Source organism: Oncorhynchus mykiss, chromosome 13 (genome assembly GCF_013265735.2).
Source record: "Oncorhynchus mykiss isolate Arlee chromosome 13, USDA_OmykA_1.1, whole genome shotgun sequence".
Taxonomy (NCBI): domain Eukaryota; kingdom Metazoa; phylum Chordata; class Actinopteri; order Salmoniformes; family Salmonidae; genus Oncorhynchus; species Oncorhynchus mykiss.
In genome coordinates, this window is record NC_048577.1 from 28706591 (window position 1) to 28722067 (window position 15477).

The 15477-nt window shown below is 38.5% G+C and overlaps 2 protein-coding genes across 2 annotated transcripts; both read left to right on the plus strand.

The window, feature by feature from the left end:
• The first annotated feature begins 1104 nt into the window (after positions 1–1104).
• On the plus strand, positions 1105–7199 carry LOC110487366 (zinc finger protein 3-like). The gene is made up of 2 exons (XM_036940706.1): positions 1105–1681; positions 4078–7199. The coding sequence occupies exons 1-2, from the start codon at positions 1339–1341 to the stop codon at positions 4626–4628; spliced, it is 894 nt and encodes a 297-aa protein (XP_036796601.1). The 5' UTR covers positions 1105–1338; the 3' UTR covers positions 4629–7199.
• Positions 7200–10227: 3028 nt separating this feature from the next.
• Positions 10228–15146, plus strand: LOC118938259 (zinc finger protein 664-like; the record flags this gene model as incomplete). The annotated part of the gene is made up of 2 exons (XM_036940703.1): positions 10228–11013; positions 14248–15146. Coding segments are annotated over exons 1-2 (1431 nt in total), but the record flags the coding sequence as incomplete, so codon positions are not given.
• Between the last annotated feature and the right edge of the window lie 331 nt (positions 15147–15477).

Sequence of the window (15477 nt, forward strand, 5' to 3'; positions counted from 1 at the left end):
ATCTCAACATCAACTGTTCAGAAACTGCATGAATCAGGCCTTCGTGGTTGGTTGAATTGCTGCATGAAAAAACACTGTTTACAAAAGCTTTGTTATAGAACAAGAAGGCCGGCATAGTGTTTACAAAAAAATGTGCTTTTCTTTCAAAAACAAGGACATTTCTAAGTGACCCCAAACTTTTGAACGGTACTATACATCTACAGCTCCCCATCCAACCTGACAAAGCTTGAGAGGATCTGCAGAGAAAAATGATAGAAACTCCCCAAATACAGGTGTGCCAAGTTTGTAGTGTCATACCCAAGAAGACTCAAGGCTGTAATCGCTGCCAAAGGTGTTTCAACAAAGTACGTAGTAAACGGTCTGAATACTTATGTAAATATGATTTTTCTGTTTATTTTAATAAATTAGCAAACAAATCTAAATACGTGTTTTTGGTTTGTCATTATGGGGTATTGTGTGTAGATTGAGAATTATTATAATTTTTTAAATCCATTTTTAAAATAAGGCTGCCACGGTAATGTAAAAAAAAATGAAAAAGTGAAGGGGTTTTAATACTTTCCGAATGCACTGTATTGTTACGCCATGTAGGAGCAGTATAGACCTAGTCTGTTCATTATGTACATCTACATAATGTATTGTTAAACCAACAAAATAAGTAAGGCCAAGTTTCAGCCTCCTAGCAGAGAGGTAACCAGGTTTTGGGCTAAAATATCCTGGTAGTGGGTAAAGTTTATTCATTTATTTTATACAGTCATTTCTGCTCATCTTTATCAAGGGTATCAATAACTAGGTGCTTATTTTGATATCTAGTTATTTGACTGAATCAGAAATACAGATGTGGAGTAGATGTAGAGTTTGTTTTAAATTCTCATAAAAAAATCTGAACTAATCAAACAACACTTGTTGCTCTTTGTACGTGTTGATATAATATTCTTATTTAATGGAGAGAAAAAAAACGTTTCCTTAAACTGCTTTATAATATTATAATTCAATGAAGAATAAAAATAGTTTTCCCTCCTCAACTGCGTTTCCTCCCTCCAGACAGCAGATGGCGATATGTGTCTTTCAGGTGAGGTTTCTAGTGTGACGTATATTCTAGTGGACGGAACGCTTCTTCAACAACTGCAGCCACCTCGGTAGCTTGCTGGACAACAAAGTCGGAACATTTAAGTTATTTAGGCAGTTTTGTTCTTTATTTGCCACTATGAGTTAAATATACTTATGTGGAAACAACTAGATACCCCATTTAATGTAATGTTTACGTTGTAAGTCAACTAGCTGGCTGGTTAAGTTAGCACTAGTTTAGTCGCTAATGCTAACTAGCTATTATCTCCGACCATGAGTTCACTAAGCTACTCTCCTCCTGCTATAGAAGAGGGGGTCTGCTGGACGGAGAAAGAAACTCTCGTGAAAGAGGAGGAGGAAGAGGAGGCTGTTACAATACAAAAACAAGTAGAGGGTGAGGCTGTTGCCGTGAAAGAAGAAGAGAAAGACGTTTCAATGAAAGAAGAGGAAGACGCCTTCAGAGTGAAAGAGGAGGAGGAGGAGGAGGATGTTACTGTGAAAGAAGAGAAAGAAGATGCAGTTTTTGGAGTGGAGGATGAAGAGGGGGAGATTACTGTCACATTAGAGGAGGACGAAGAAGAGAAGACTGGAGAACTGATTAACACCAGTAAATACAGTGAGTACTATCTTATAAAACAGGGACATTGTTCTGATTAACCCCAGTACATACAGTGAGTACTATCTTATAAAACAGGGACATTGATCTGATTAACACCAGTAAATACAGTGAGTACTATCTTATAAAACAGGGACACAAACTCTGCAGTTGTTGAACTAATGTGTTTATATTTTTTAAAAGGGCGTTCTACACTTAAATATGTTTTTGTACTGTCTGAATTGTTCATGACGTCCCCCAGTGATTTAAAAAAAAACTTTTCCCGTTGAAAAGTGATATATAAATACAGTAAAGTCTAAACACACTAAAGGGAAACAAATAAATGTTTTGAGAAAAAGTTATGTAAGGCATTCAAGGAGTTGGCTTGATGGGAAGTCGTGATGTCATCCAATAGGCGACTGATCTTCATGTGAATATTCATTATTTATTTTTTTTAAATCCTTCCTGTTCTGTCAAGTTGGTTGTTGATCATTGCTAGAATGCCATTTTCAAGTCTTGCTATAGACCTTCAAGACGATCCAAGCTGTAACTAGGCCACTCAGGAACATTCAATGTCATCTTGGTAAGTTCCTCCAGTGTATATTTGGCCTTGTGGTTTAGGTTATTTTCCTATTAGTACAGTTTTTTGTATTCAGATCTCTGAATTGTAACATTTAGTGTCTCCTTATATTACACTGGGAAAACAGTTTTCATGGGTACAGAAATCCTAAATAATTTCAGAGTATCCGAAATCCAATGATTCTCAACGAGAGTCACCTTAACTTTATTGACAACACCCAAATGGACACTGTCATTAACGTGGTTCTTCAATAATTACACATAATACTTAATACTGTAGTTGTTTAGTTACAGTCACATGTTCAACTATCATCAGAAGATCCAGGAAATCATTTTCTGAATGGCAGTCAAATGACAAACATCACGACATGCAACAACAATCAAAGTGCTTCTTCATTCATTACTCTGGTAAAGACAGTTATGCCGTGCTCCATGTTGGATCCAACATCCCTAACAAATTGATGTTTATAATGTTATTGTCTGCTTGATTTACAGGAGGGTCTTGTTAGTCTGTTTGGAAACAGAGATACTTAGCTCATAATGTGTAGAGAACTGTTCCTTGATGGATAGCGCTGTGTGTTGTACAATAGCCTATTTTCCTTTATTCAGGACATTTATAATGACAACACATTACATACAGAGTAGCCTAGTGGGATTATTCACAAAATTATCTGGTGATCAGGTTATGAAATGTCATGACAAATACAGTTTAGATTCCATGTTTCACCTGAAATATTAAATGATTTGTAGTCCTAGGTCTATGTTATTGTTAGGTTAAGTTATGGGTCCTACAGTAGGTCTATGTTGTTGTTAGGTGAAGATATGGGTCCTACAGTAGGTCTATGTTGTTGTTAGGTGAAGTTATGGGTCCTACAGTAGGTCTATGTTATTTTAAGGTGAAGTTATGGGTCCTACAGTAGGTCTATGTTATTGTTAGGTGAAGTTATGGGTCCTACAGTAGGTCTATGTTAGGAGACATTATGGGTACTACAGTAGGTCTATGTTGTTGTTAGGTGAAGTTATGGGTCCTACAGTAGGTCTATGTTATTGTTAGGTGAAGTTATGGGCCAATTTGTTAAACACTTACTGTACGAACCCTCATTGTCAGGCTGATGGCAAAGCTAGCCAAAGAGCATTTTACTGGTTGAAGTGTTTTGTAGGTGTAAAGCAGTTGATTTGCGACAAGCAGGAAATTCAAACGAGCCTTACAATTATATTCCAATAGTAATGTGAAATACACTCATAAGCAACCTGTAAATGGAGGCTATTTTTGCTGTCAGCCTATGAGAACTCCCCTGAGTTTTCCCCACGGTGTTGAATTAGTGAATAGACACAGAGCATAATGTGAGTTTCCTAGAGTACTCCTGATCTTGCGCTGATAGTGCGCTGTAATATTCAGAATACATTGTGAAAAACTAAAATCTTTGCTCGCCATTTTTGCTCCAGGCAGATGTACTACATCCATAACTAGTGGTTTCCTCATTAGCATGGAGGAGTTTCTACAACCAAATTGTGTGTGCATCGCCCTCGTGCGCCAATTTTAGCAAACACAGAAGGGGCCTATATTGGAGACCAAACGTTGTCTGGCGCAATGCTTAGGATTTCAACAACTTGAATAACTTATTTCTAGCCTGCAATCATCGATGCTACAACTTATGTGAAAACAATACAAAATGACTTGTTGCTAACTTGACTGTCATAATTGTCAAATTTAACAGACGTCAATTGTTGTACAACTTCATGAGTACACTCTGGGAATCACCTTTTACCTCAAATAAACAGTGGATTTCTGCTGTTGTGGGCCTTTAACCATCTGTCTGACTTTGTCGTTCACACAGGAGAGAGATTGGACAATCGTGGATCCTCTGGGGAGCCTCAACAACATCATAATGCTGACAAGGCGAAGACCAGTCTCTCCGGATCAGAACTCCCCAAGAAACACCAGCGGAGACGCACAAGGAAGAAATCTATCTGCTGCTCTGACTGTGGGAAAAGATTGAACTCTTCATCGGACCTTAAAATACATCAAAGAATTCACACAGGAGAGAAACCTTACGGCTGTGAACAATGTGGGAAGAGTTTTACTCAGCGATGCAACCTGATAGTACACCAGCGGGGACATACAGGAGAGAAACCTTTTAGCTGTGCTCAATGTGGGAAGAGTTTTACTACATCTAGTTATCTAACTATACACCAGAGAATACACACAGGAGAGAAACCTTATAGCTGTGCTCAATGTGGGAAGAGTTTTACTCAGCAAAGCAGCCTAATAGTACACCAGCGGACACACACAGGAGAGAAACCTTGTGGCTGTGATCAATGTGGGAAGAGATACTCTGTTAAAAGATCTCTGATTAAACATCAGAAAATACATGGAGTTGTTTCATGATATCAATAAAATAATGTCACAATGTAGAATGTTTTTAATATGTCGTAGGAGTATTTTAATGAATGTCAGAATGTAAACGTTTGCCCCCCTGTTCAGGTGATATTAGCCTCAGGGGAAAAATCCAGGCTCTGAATTGAAAGAGTTACTATTTATGAGATTTAACAAAAAGTGACAAACAAAAATAGAGCTGTGTTACACTTACCACGTTGATGACCCACTTGAATCAAAATACAACACTTCAAAATGTTTAGGTTTTCAATATATCCCAAACTGTTTCTACATATTGGTGATTTGGACACGTTAAAACTGTGTTTTGACATTGCGCTATTCCCATTCAGCAAAATGTAATTGAACAGATGTCTTCTAATTTTTTTCAATGACTTGAAAACAACTTAATTTCAACGTACTTGCAGCCTATACACATCGGCAATTGGTCTATAATCAATTTTATTAACAATCCTACATCACTCCAGTATTTCTTGACAACATTGAAGTGCTAATTGTCTTTATTACACTACTGAAGAAGCATGACTCAAATCACCTCATATTTCAAACATTCAGCCTGACAAAAGATACATGTTTTATTATTCCATGCCTCAACATTAAGTGATTAATTGACAACACATATTAACAAAAGGGTGTATATTTGGTTTTGATATTTCATATTTACAAGTCATGTAACGTTTAGTAATAATTATTATGCAACCAACTGACAATTTTTGGGTACAATTATATTGACATTGTTGCCCAGCTTTTAGAATATCAGGGTTAATTCTCAGATGTGCCAACCCAAATGTACTAGAGGATGACATTGGGAACTGGGCCCCGATCCAACAACATGCTTATCTAGTGAACCCTGAAAAGAGAGAGAAGCTCTGCAGTGAGGTGGAAAGTAACTAAGGATATTGCAGGAGTTTCCTCTTGAAATCAGACATGTCCGTGGTAAGGACATCTTGGTTGCTGATTGTCTCAAAGGTGGGCAGTTAGAAAGATTTGTGTTTTGCGTTTAGCCAATGTGTTACCATGGATCACAATTTATTTTGACTGCCCGTTTTTCCATATTGGAGATGAGTTTTGTTTGGGCTCGTTCCAAGGGGACTAGAGTTCTAGAAGCTTGTGGAGTTTTCCCCCAAAATGTATTATTTAGAAATGTGTTTTCTTGTTGACAGTGAACACCATGTTTATATTGGTGAAGGTGAAGCTTTGTAGTTGATTTATAATGTGAAATGGCAGTAGTTTTCTGTTGGTGGTGAGCAAACTTGTCCAACAAAAATATAGGATATATTGGTTGTCTTCAGTCGGAAGGTGTTACAGGCTTTGGTTTTTCCATTTATGTTTTGAGGTTGGACGTTAGCATGTAGGAAAGGGGGAAACATCGTCAGTTGTACAACTGAAATGTGTCTTTGGTGCACGTCTAGCTCGTTAGCACGTAGGACGCACTGATTGGAGTCACCTTGTTAGTCAGTATGTGTTACACCTGTGCTGGCTTGTCCATCTCGTTAGTGGGAAGGTGTTTCACCTGAGCTGGTCCAGGTTCTATTTAAGAGTGTCTGGCCCAGTGCTCCAGTTGTCTTGATAGATGTGGAGAATCAACACCTTTAGTTGCTCCACTTTTTTGGTTTGCTTCCTGTCTTTAAGTTTGTTGTGGGTTTTTCTTTTGTTTGCCTTTTGGGTGTCTTTTAGGTCCCAGTTGTTGTTACTAGTCAACTTTAAGTGGACACCCCCATTGTGTCTTTCAGAGCCGCTCCTAAAACACAAGCCTATAATTTGGATTAAATTTTGCATCCAATTAATATTTTAATCAATGGCATTTCCTTAGGGTGCTCATTAGTCTTTCAGTTAGTCTTCTGTTTGTTGTGTACTAAATATTTCTGTTTATTTTCATTGGATTTTCCTGTGAAGTCATTTTGTTGCATTCATGTCAGAAATGTGCTGTACAAATAAAGCTTGATTTCAACAAATGAACACGATGACCGACCAATCAACAGACTCTTGGTCCCGGTTAGTATGAAAATCAGTATCAATCCCATGTCAAAGGATTCAACTACTGAAAACGTAAACAAAGAAATGGATCAACCAGATCAATCCCACTTTTCCAGCCTGCTGAAGGCATGGTGGAGTGGTAAACCAGGGGCTTGAGGTGGTCTCCCACAGCTCTGCTTATGTCATGTCCTGTGGCCTTGTCGTTCCATTTCTTGACTGCCCCTGCAACACAGAAATAAACATATTGTCATATATAAAACATTCAAAGTAATGGATATGGAGCATCTATGGCCTCATTTACACCGGGCACCTAAATGTGACTTCTGTCATCTGATCACGCCAAGCTGCATTAGGTTCAGATCTACCAGGATGGACCTTTGACAGTCTGGATGCAGTCAGGCCACTGAATATCAGCAATGTAAAGTCATGGGGTGAATGTGTGGGGTAAAAGTACATTTTACACATGACCTTCATAATATCAAAGAACAAATGTTTGTGTCTGAGGGGAAATTAATTTTCATACAGCCAAAAGGGTGAGAAATTTAACCAATATCAGTGGACAATTTGTACTAATGTAAATAAACAGATGATGGAACATATTCCCTTTTGCTTACATGATGAACCGCTAAGGGGACATACATATTTACCATCTAAACCTCTCTGGCTGTAGAAGTGTTCTGTCTCTTTTACATAGCAGGTGTAAAAGAAACACAGACAAGACAAGTAGGCACGCAAGTCATTATGGTCATTGTAGTTTTTTATTTAAAATCTAATTATGCCAATCTGTATGTTAGGTTTTTTGAGAAGAATGTGAATGTCAATCCATTCTAGCACCTCATCAGGCTCTGAAAAAGTCTTAATTGATGACGTGTTTCTTCTATTCCAGAGGACAGCAGAGGAACTTCATCAATTCCACTCCTTCATCAATACAAGCAGTGAACATCTGAAATTCACCCTCACCTTTCATGCGCATGAAACAAGTTACCCGATGTTTGGACGATACTTTTCTCGTCAATCATCTTACATACTATACTTAAAAACTGGAAATCAACCAATCCTCCATTGTTAACGCAGTGGAAAGGTCAAATGCTTTATTATCTAAAAAGTGAAAGTGAGTGACGGAGGGTAATAAAATGGTTAAGCTATGGTAACGTTTATAAAAGGTCAAATACAATATAAAAAAAAAAAAAAAATGTAAGTCCCATTGCAAAGTCACACCTCACTGCTCTATTTTTGGAGCTATTACATAAAACCAATCAATCAGAATTCAGAATGATGAAGTCAGGTGTGATGTAATACCGAGGACCAGCCGATTCCCTATGATGTAAACTACAACAGAAATAACTTCAAATGTAGAACTTCAAATTAAACCAATCGGTTGCACTCATTACTTGGGTGATTAAAGTAGCCAACGTTTTGGAAATACATAACGCCATCTAACCAAATATCAAAGAATGTTAGCTATATGCAGTTATCTTAGCCAGCCAGCTAACATGCGTTATTTAGCCAACTAGCTATTAGCCTAAATAGCATAACCAACCAGCACGGTTATGGTCAGCGAGCTGGAGCCCAACTAAAACATAACTGCAGATCAAAAGGGCAGAGACATACAGAATGATGGCAGGGAAATCCCCAACATCCAAAATAGATAACGATTCCAGATGTCAGTCAGCGCGGTAGCAGTTAGCCAAGGTGGAAAACGTTACAAAACTCGCGTAGTCTACTTCACAGATAACATGCTGAAAAGTTGTAAACAAAGCTTCCTGGAAGCATTGGCTCTTTCCATCCAATTGTGTCAAAAATAGGTTCATTACTTTGAGCAACACAGAATTTAGAACAGCCACATTATTATAGATGACGTCACACACGTCGTAGTGCCTGCGCAGTGTAGCCTTTATGTCATCTACTAAACCACTGGCCATGTTCGAGAGCATCAAATCCATGCTGCGTTGTGGGTAACAGGTACAGGCTGACAGATTTACAAATAATAATAAGTAGTTATTTATGATGCAAGGTGATTTGTAGATCAGTCAGTCAGCAGTCACCTGCACTGTCGGCTGCAATGTTGAACAAGCCCAAACCAATCAGGTGGTTGTTAGACGTTTTGAGCCCACTGCAAGAAGGCACCAGAGCCCACCGTGCTAACGGGTTCCCACTAGATAACACAACCACACAGTTCATGAAAAGGTGTGGTTAACGTTTGCAACGGTCCCGCCTCTCAAGTCAGTGAGTCAAAACAGGAAGGAACAATGAATGGATAGTTCCTTTATTTCCAAAGCTGCAATGATGGGACACATACAGTATGGATGGATGATCAGTAGTGACGGGATATAAATTGCACTCATACAGCAATTCTCCATAAATCTGCCCTATAATATACTAACAAAAAAACAGTTGAAATGTCTATCAAAGTTATTGTGATCGTATAGTGGATTTAACAATTCCTACTAATTCCTCATTTACTATAATACAAAAAAATACATTGTTTCTATGTGGCTCATATTCACTACATCAGAATAAACTGTCTTCCATTTTTAGTATCAAAATATATCAAATTAACCTGGGAAATTACTCGATGTCCCCCTCTGGTGGCGGAGAAGTATAATACACCTAAACTAACAACCGGGATAATAAACTGTCTGGTGTTTCATGAGTTTATAAAACATATACTTTATACATTTGTCATAAATCACCTGCATTGATGAGACACACAGTGTGGATGAATGATCAGTAGTCGACAGGGTAAAAATAGCACTCCTAAAGATGATGCATTTTCCAGTCAATTTGAAAGAGGGAACTTTCACATAAAACCCAAATGAAAATCTGAGATTCGGAAAATAACATATAAAGAGATTTATTTGACGCCAAACCAACAACAGTTGTTACTAAAACATAAATTGCTAATGTATGATTTAAAACGTGGATTGTATGATGTAATGTCAACTTTATACATTTCTATCCCAGGACCACTCAAATTTCAAATTTTCCAAAAATCTGCTGTGGATTACCCAGAATCCCATACCTTTATCACTGAGTGTATTACACTGAGTGTAATGCAAACACACGAGCAGCGCAGCGCAGCATTACAGTGCTAGAGGCTTCAGTGCTAGAGGCTTCACTACAGACCCTAGTTCAAATCCAGGCTGTTTCATAACAAGCCGTGATTTGGAGTCGCATAGAGCAGCGCACAATTGGCCCAGCATCGTCTGTGTTAGGGTTTGGCCGGGGTAGGCCGTCAATGTAAATAAGAATTTATTCTTAACTGACTTGCCTAGTTAAATAAAGGTTAAATATATATTTTTTTAAATTGTAACTTTATTACACCGTTACACTGGCATACAAACTCAGTAGCACCGAGTTGATCATCCATATGACGTTGAGAAATACTGCATTGTAGGTAGTTTGGAAGAGTTCACAAAATAAGTTAATAAATATGTAATAACGCAAAAACATAACAGTTTGTACTTATAGGTAACCAGATCGTGACTACAACTAGCTTACTAAATATTTAACCACAGTGTTGTTACACTGGTGAGTAAAAACTCATGCGTCCTGCATTTACATTTTACTCAACTGCGTTACCCACTCCAGTCAGCAGATGGCGGTGTGAGAATTTAAGGCAATGCTGCTAGTGTGACGTATAATCTAGTGGACGGAACGCTTCTTTCAACAGCAGCAACAGTTAGTCAGCCACCTCGGTAGCTTGTTAGACAAAATAGCTGAACCAATAAAGCTCTTTAGACGCTTTCGTGGGTATTAGCCACTGTGTTTTAAAGTTATCCGATTTGATTTCATATTTACTGTGTTGTTATTATTCAGCTAGCGGGCTGGTTAATTTAGCATTAGCCTAGCTAGCTAACATCTCCGACCATGAGTTCACTAAGCTACTCTCCTTCTGCTAAAGAAGAGGATGTCTGGTGGACGGAGAAAGAAGCTCTCGTCAAAGAGGAGAAGGAAGAGAAGGATGTCACAGTAAAACAAGAAGTTGAGAGTGAGGCTGTTATAGTTAAAGAAGAGAAAGACGTTTCAGTGAAAGAAGGAGAAGACTCGTTCAGAGTGAAAGAGGAGGAGGATGTTACAGTAAAAGAAGAGGAGGAAGAGAAGGATGTTACAATACAAAAACAAGTAGAGAGTGAGGCTGTTACAGGGAAAGAAGAAGAGAAAGACGTTTCGGTGAAAGAAGAGGAAGACGCGTTCAGAGTGAAGGAGGGGGAGGATGTTACAGTAAAAGAAGAGGAGGATGCAGTTTTTGAAGTGAAAGGGGAGATTACGGCCACATCGGAAGAGGAGGAAACTGGATATCTGGGCCCGATTTCCCAAACGCAATTTAAGGCATCCAGTGGTTCTAACGATGAACTTAGCCATCAGATGGTTTTGAGAAACCGGGCCGTGATTACCACTGGTAAGTACTGTCTTAAATACAGAGGTACAAACTCTGCAGTTGTTGAACTAATGTTTGGTGTTAAAGGGGAAATCTGCAATTGCTACATCCTTATTTTGACTTTTAAATAATTTATTTATAGCCAATGATTCTTGAAGAATATAACACATGCCTCATGAGCTTAGTTCAACTGTTGTACCCAATCAGAAACCCAAATCAGTTTTTTTACTCCAATGTTTAGAAACAATGTAAATCAACAGCCTCAACATGGTTAAAACTATAATGTTGATTAGCATCCATAGGTCTGTTCAATTTCTCCAGGCCCGTCATCATCTTATTACCAAAACAGTTGTGGAATGACTGCTTTGTTATTGTTTCAACTGCAGATTGGTTGATTGATCTGTGGCTTTTTAAAGGGACAACCTAGTATTTAAACAGCAACAAAATGGCTGCCAAGATAATTTTTTTGGTAAACAGCTGAGTGATGGGGCTGGAGACATGTAAGCACTCTCAAGTTCATAGGGACCTCGTCAAGAAGTTAAGACATCTTGGCTTAACTGTTATAAGGTGTTGGCTTGACAGTCACTGGACTCCCCCTGTATTCACTACACTATGAGTACAAGGACTGGCCATCCATGATGTCATAATTATAGTTTAACCAGGTTTCTAGGCTATATAGTATATTCTAGAATTCATCCATGATGTCATAATGATAGTTTAACCAGGTTTTTAGGATATATAGTATATTCTAGAATTCATCCACGATGTCATAATGACAGTTTAACCAGGTTTCTAGGATATATAGTATATTCTAGAATTGCCAGTGAAGATTTCCTGTGGGGGTCAAATTGTTAGAGCTGTTGATAAGTCATTGTATAATATTCAGCCAATTTATTTTCATTTCACCAGAAGAGAAGAAACTCTTCCTGAACCACCTTCTCCTGCTGGCCTTCATAAATTCTGACGTTGCTGGTAATAGGCTACACAAGCAGTCGGCAACCTACATTTGGAGTGCAAATGTGTCTTACCTTTTCTACCAATTTGCGTACCAGTTATGATTTTAATATGCACATTTTTGTGGAACAGTTTCATTTAATTTATAATAGTATCTCAAAATCATTGTCTGTGATTAGAATGTAGATGATCTAAATCAATAGGAAAATTGTACAAATCTAAAAGTAACTTTTATTGCCATTGCCAACTATGTAAAAATAGCCTACATAAAGCCAACAAATAAAAACATTGCAGCCTGCAGGTAGAAAATATCCTGATAAAAATAAATATTCTATATATTACATTGGCTGCACTTGGCCTATGTACAACGAACTTGAAACATTCTATCAACTGGGTTGGCTCGAATCTCGCAGGTTTGCAACATTGTTTAAAATAATCTGGGCCCTCGGGTTTCCCGCTCCAGTGAGTTTAGGACAGACACCGCTGTAAGCTATTTGTGCAAAGGATAAGAAGTAATCAGGTATTTTATGACATTTCCACTGGATCAGCGCATTACGTTTTTTTCCTTTCGTGCCGAGTGGTTATCGAAAGGGCGAGAGCTGGAAATATTTTACAAATACTTCGAGCAACTATTGTCAATCATAATGGATTCTAATAAGACTTTGTTTACTTGCTGTTTGAGGCGAAGAAAAAATTAGTTGGAGAGCTGAATCTTTTTTTTTTTTTGAGAAGCTCCACAACTCATTAGTGGTGGTGCATTAAGACAATCAGAAATACTATCAGACATCCCCAAATGGGCACATATATAGGCCTACATTTGCGAACTGGCCAGGTAGACTAGTCCTACTTCTATATGCATAATCAGGTGTGCGTCCTTACTCAACATTGACAGGAGTGTTTCAAACAAAAGACAGTGAATACAATTACAAAACTGACACATCTTGCGGGGTCAGGTCTGGGTGGTCTGCTATGGGCCATTTCATGTAGTATCCGTTTGGGTCGGTTGGGGAATGATTTTATTTTCCCATAGTATGTTGTACATAGTTTCCCTCCTTCAGGGAACAGTAGTCATAGTCATAACGTTAAGCTTGTCATATGATGAAGTTGAACTTAAATACTGGATCTTGCTGTCGGACACTTTTTTTCTATTCAGATCTATGAAATGCACTCTAACTACGTAACATTTAGTGTCTCCTTGTGTTACGCTGGGAAAACAGTTTTCATGGGCACAGAAAGCCTAAATGATTTCAGGGTTTGCAAAATCCAATGGTTCTAACCGAGTGTCACCTTAACTTTATTTACAACGCCCAAATGGACACTGTCATTAACGCGGTTCTTCAATAATTACACATCATTCTTAATACTGTAGCTGTTTAGTTAGACACATGTTCAACTATCATCAGCTGATCCAGGAAATAATTTTCTGAATGCCAGTCGCATGACAAACATCACGACATACAACAACAACCAAAGTGCTTCTTCATTCATTTACATCGGTAAAGACAGTTTTATGACAAAGACATTTTAGTTTTCATGTTTCACCTGAAATATGAAATGATTTGCAGTCCTAGGTCTATGTTATTGTTAGGTGAAGTTATGGATCCTACAGTAGGTCTATGTTGTTGTTAGGGGAAGTTATGGGTCCTACAGTAGGTCTATGTTATTGTTAGGAGAAGTTATGGGTCCTACAGTAGGTCTATGTTGTTGTTAGGGGAAGTTATGGGTCCTACAGTAGGTCAGTGTTATTGCTTGTTGAAGTTATGGGTCCTACAGTAGGTCTATGTTATTGTTAGGAGAAGTTATGGGTCCTACAGTAGGTCTATGTTGTTGTTAGGGGAAGTTATGGGTCCTACAGTAGGTCTATGTTATTGTTATGTGAAGTTATGGATCCTACAGTAGGTCTATGTTATTGTTAGGAGAAGTTATGGGTCCTACACTAGGTCTATGTTGGTGTTTCTGCATTAGCATGGAGGAGTTTCTGCAACCAAATTGTGTGGATCGCCCTCGTGCTCCAATTTTAGAAAACACAGTAAGGGGCCTATATTGGAGACCAAAAGTTGTCTGGCACACTGCTTAGGATTTCAACAACTTTAATAACTTATTTCTAGCCTACAATCATCGATGTTACTGCTAATGTGAAAACAAGACAAATTATGACTTTTTGCTCATTTTAAGACATTTGTCAAATCATTTCGTCAATTGTTTGAACAACAACATGGCTACGCTGTTGGCATCACGTTTTACAGTGGGTTTCTGCTGTTGTCGGCCTTAAACCATCTGTCTGACTTGTTGTTCACACAGGAGAGATACGGGACTATCGTGGATCCTCTGGGGAGCCTCAACAACATCATGATACTGACGAGGCAGAGCAGAGTCTCTCCACATCAGAACTCCTCAAGAAACACCAGCAGAGACCCACAGGGAATATATCTATTTGCTGCTCTGCCTGTGGGAAATGTTGCAAATCTTCATCAGAACTTAAAATACACCAGCAAGTCCACACAGGAGAGAAACCACACTGCTGCTCTGACTGCGGGAAACGTTTCTCAAGATCAAATTCACTAAAAGTACACCTGAGAATTCACACTGGAGAGAAATCTCACCACTGTTTTGATTGTGGGAAAAGTTACTTAAGATTAAAATCACTAAAAGTACACATGAGAATTCACACTGGAGAGAAACCTTATAGATGTGATCAATGTGGGAAGAGTTTTACTATATCTAGCTGTCTGACTATACATCAGAGAACACATACAGGAGAAAAACCGTATAGCTGTACTCAATGTGGGAAGAGTTTCACTACATCTAGCCAATGGATTGTACACCAGAGAACACACACAGGAAAGAAACCTATTAGCTGTACTCAATGTGGGAAGAGTTTCACTCACTTAGGCAGCCTGTTATCACACCAGAGAAAACACACAGGAGAGAAATCTTATAACTGTGATCAATGTGGGAAGACTTTTACTCAGTCAAGCAACCTGGTATCACACCAGAGAACACACACAGGAGAGAAACCTTATAGCTGTGATCAATGTGGGAAGAGTTTTACTAAATCGAGCAGTCTTATTGTACACAAGAGAACACACACAGGAGAGAAACCTCATAGCTGTGATCAATGTGGGAAGAGTTTTGTTACATCTAGCCGTCTTCTTGAACACCAGAGAACACACACAGGAGAGAAACCTCATAGCTGTGATCAATGTGACAAGAGATACTCTGATAAAAGATCGCTGATCAAACATCAGAAAATACATACATGAAGGAGTTGTTTCATGATATCAATGAAATGTCACAGTGTAGAATGTTTTAACATTGTAGTAGGAGTATTTTAATTATGTCACAATGGAGAACCCTAATTGTTTGCCCCCTGTTCTATTGATTTCAGCGTGATATGGATATGTAGAAACATCTTTGTACTTTGCTCCGTTCATCTTTCCCTCAATCTTGACTAGTCTACCAGTCCCTGCCACTGAAAAACATCCCCACAGCATGATGCTGCCACCACCGTGCTTCACCGTAGGGATGGTG

Coding starts and splice junctions, on each gene's coding strand:
- LOC110487366 (XM_036940706.1), top strand. CDS start 1,339: ATGAGTTCACTAAGCTACTCTCCTCCTGCTATAGAAGAGGGGGTCTGC. Junction 1,682..4,077: donor GATTAACACCAGTAAATACA/GTGAGTACTATC, acceptor TCGTTCACACAG/GAGAGAGATTGGACAATCGT.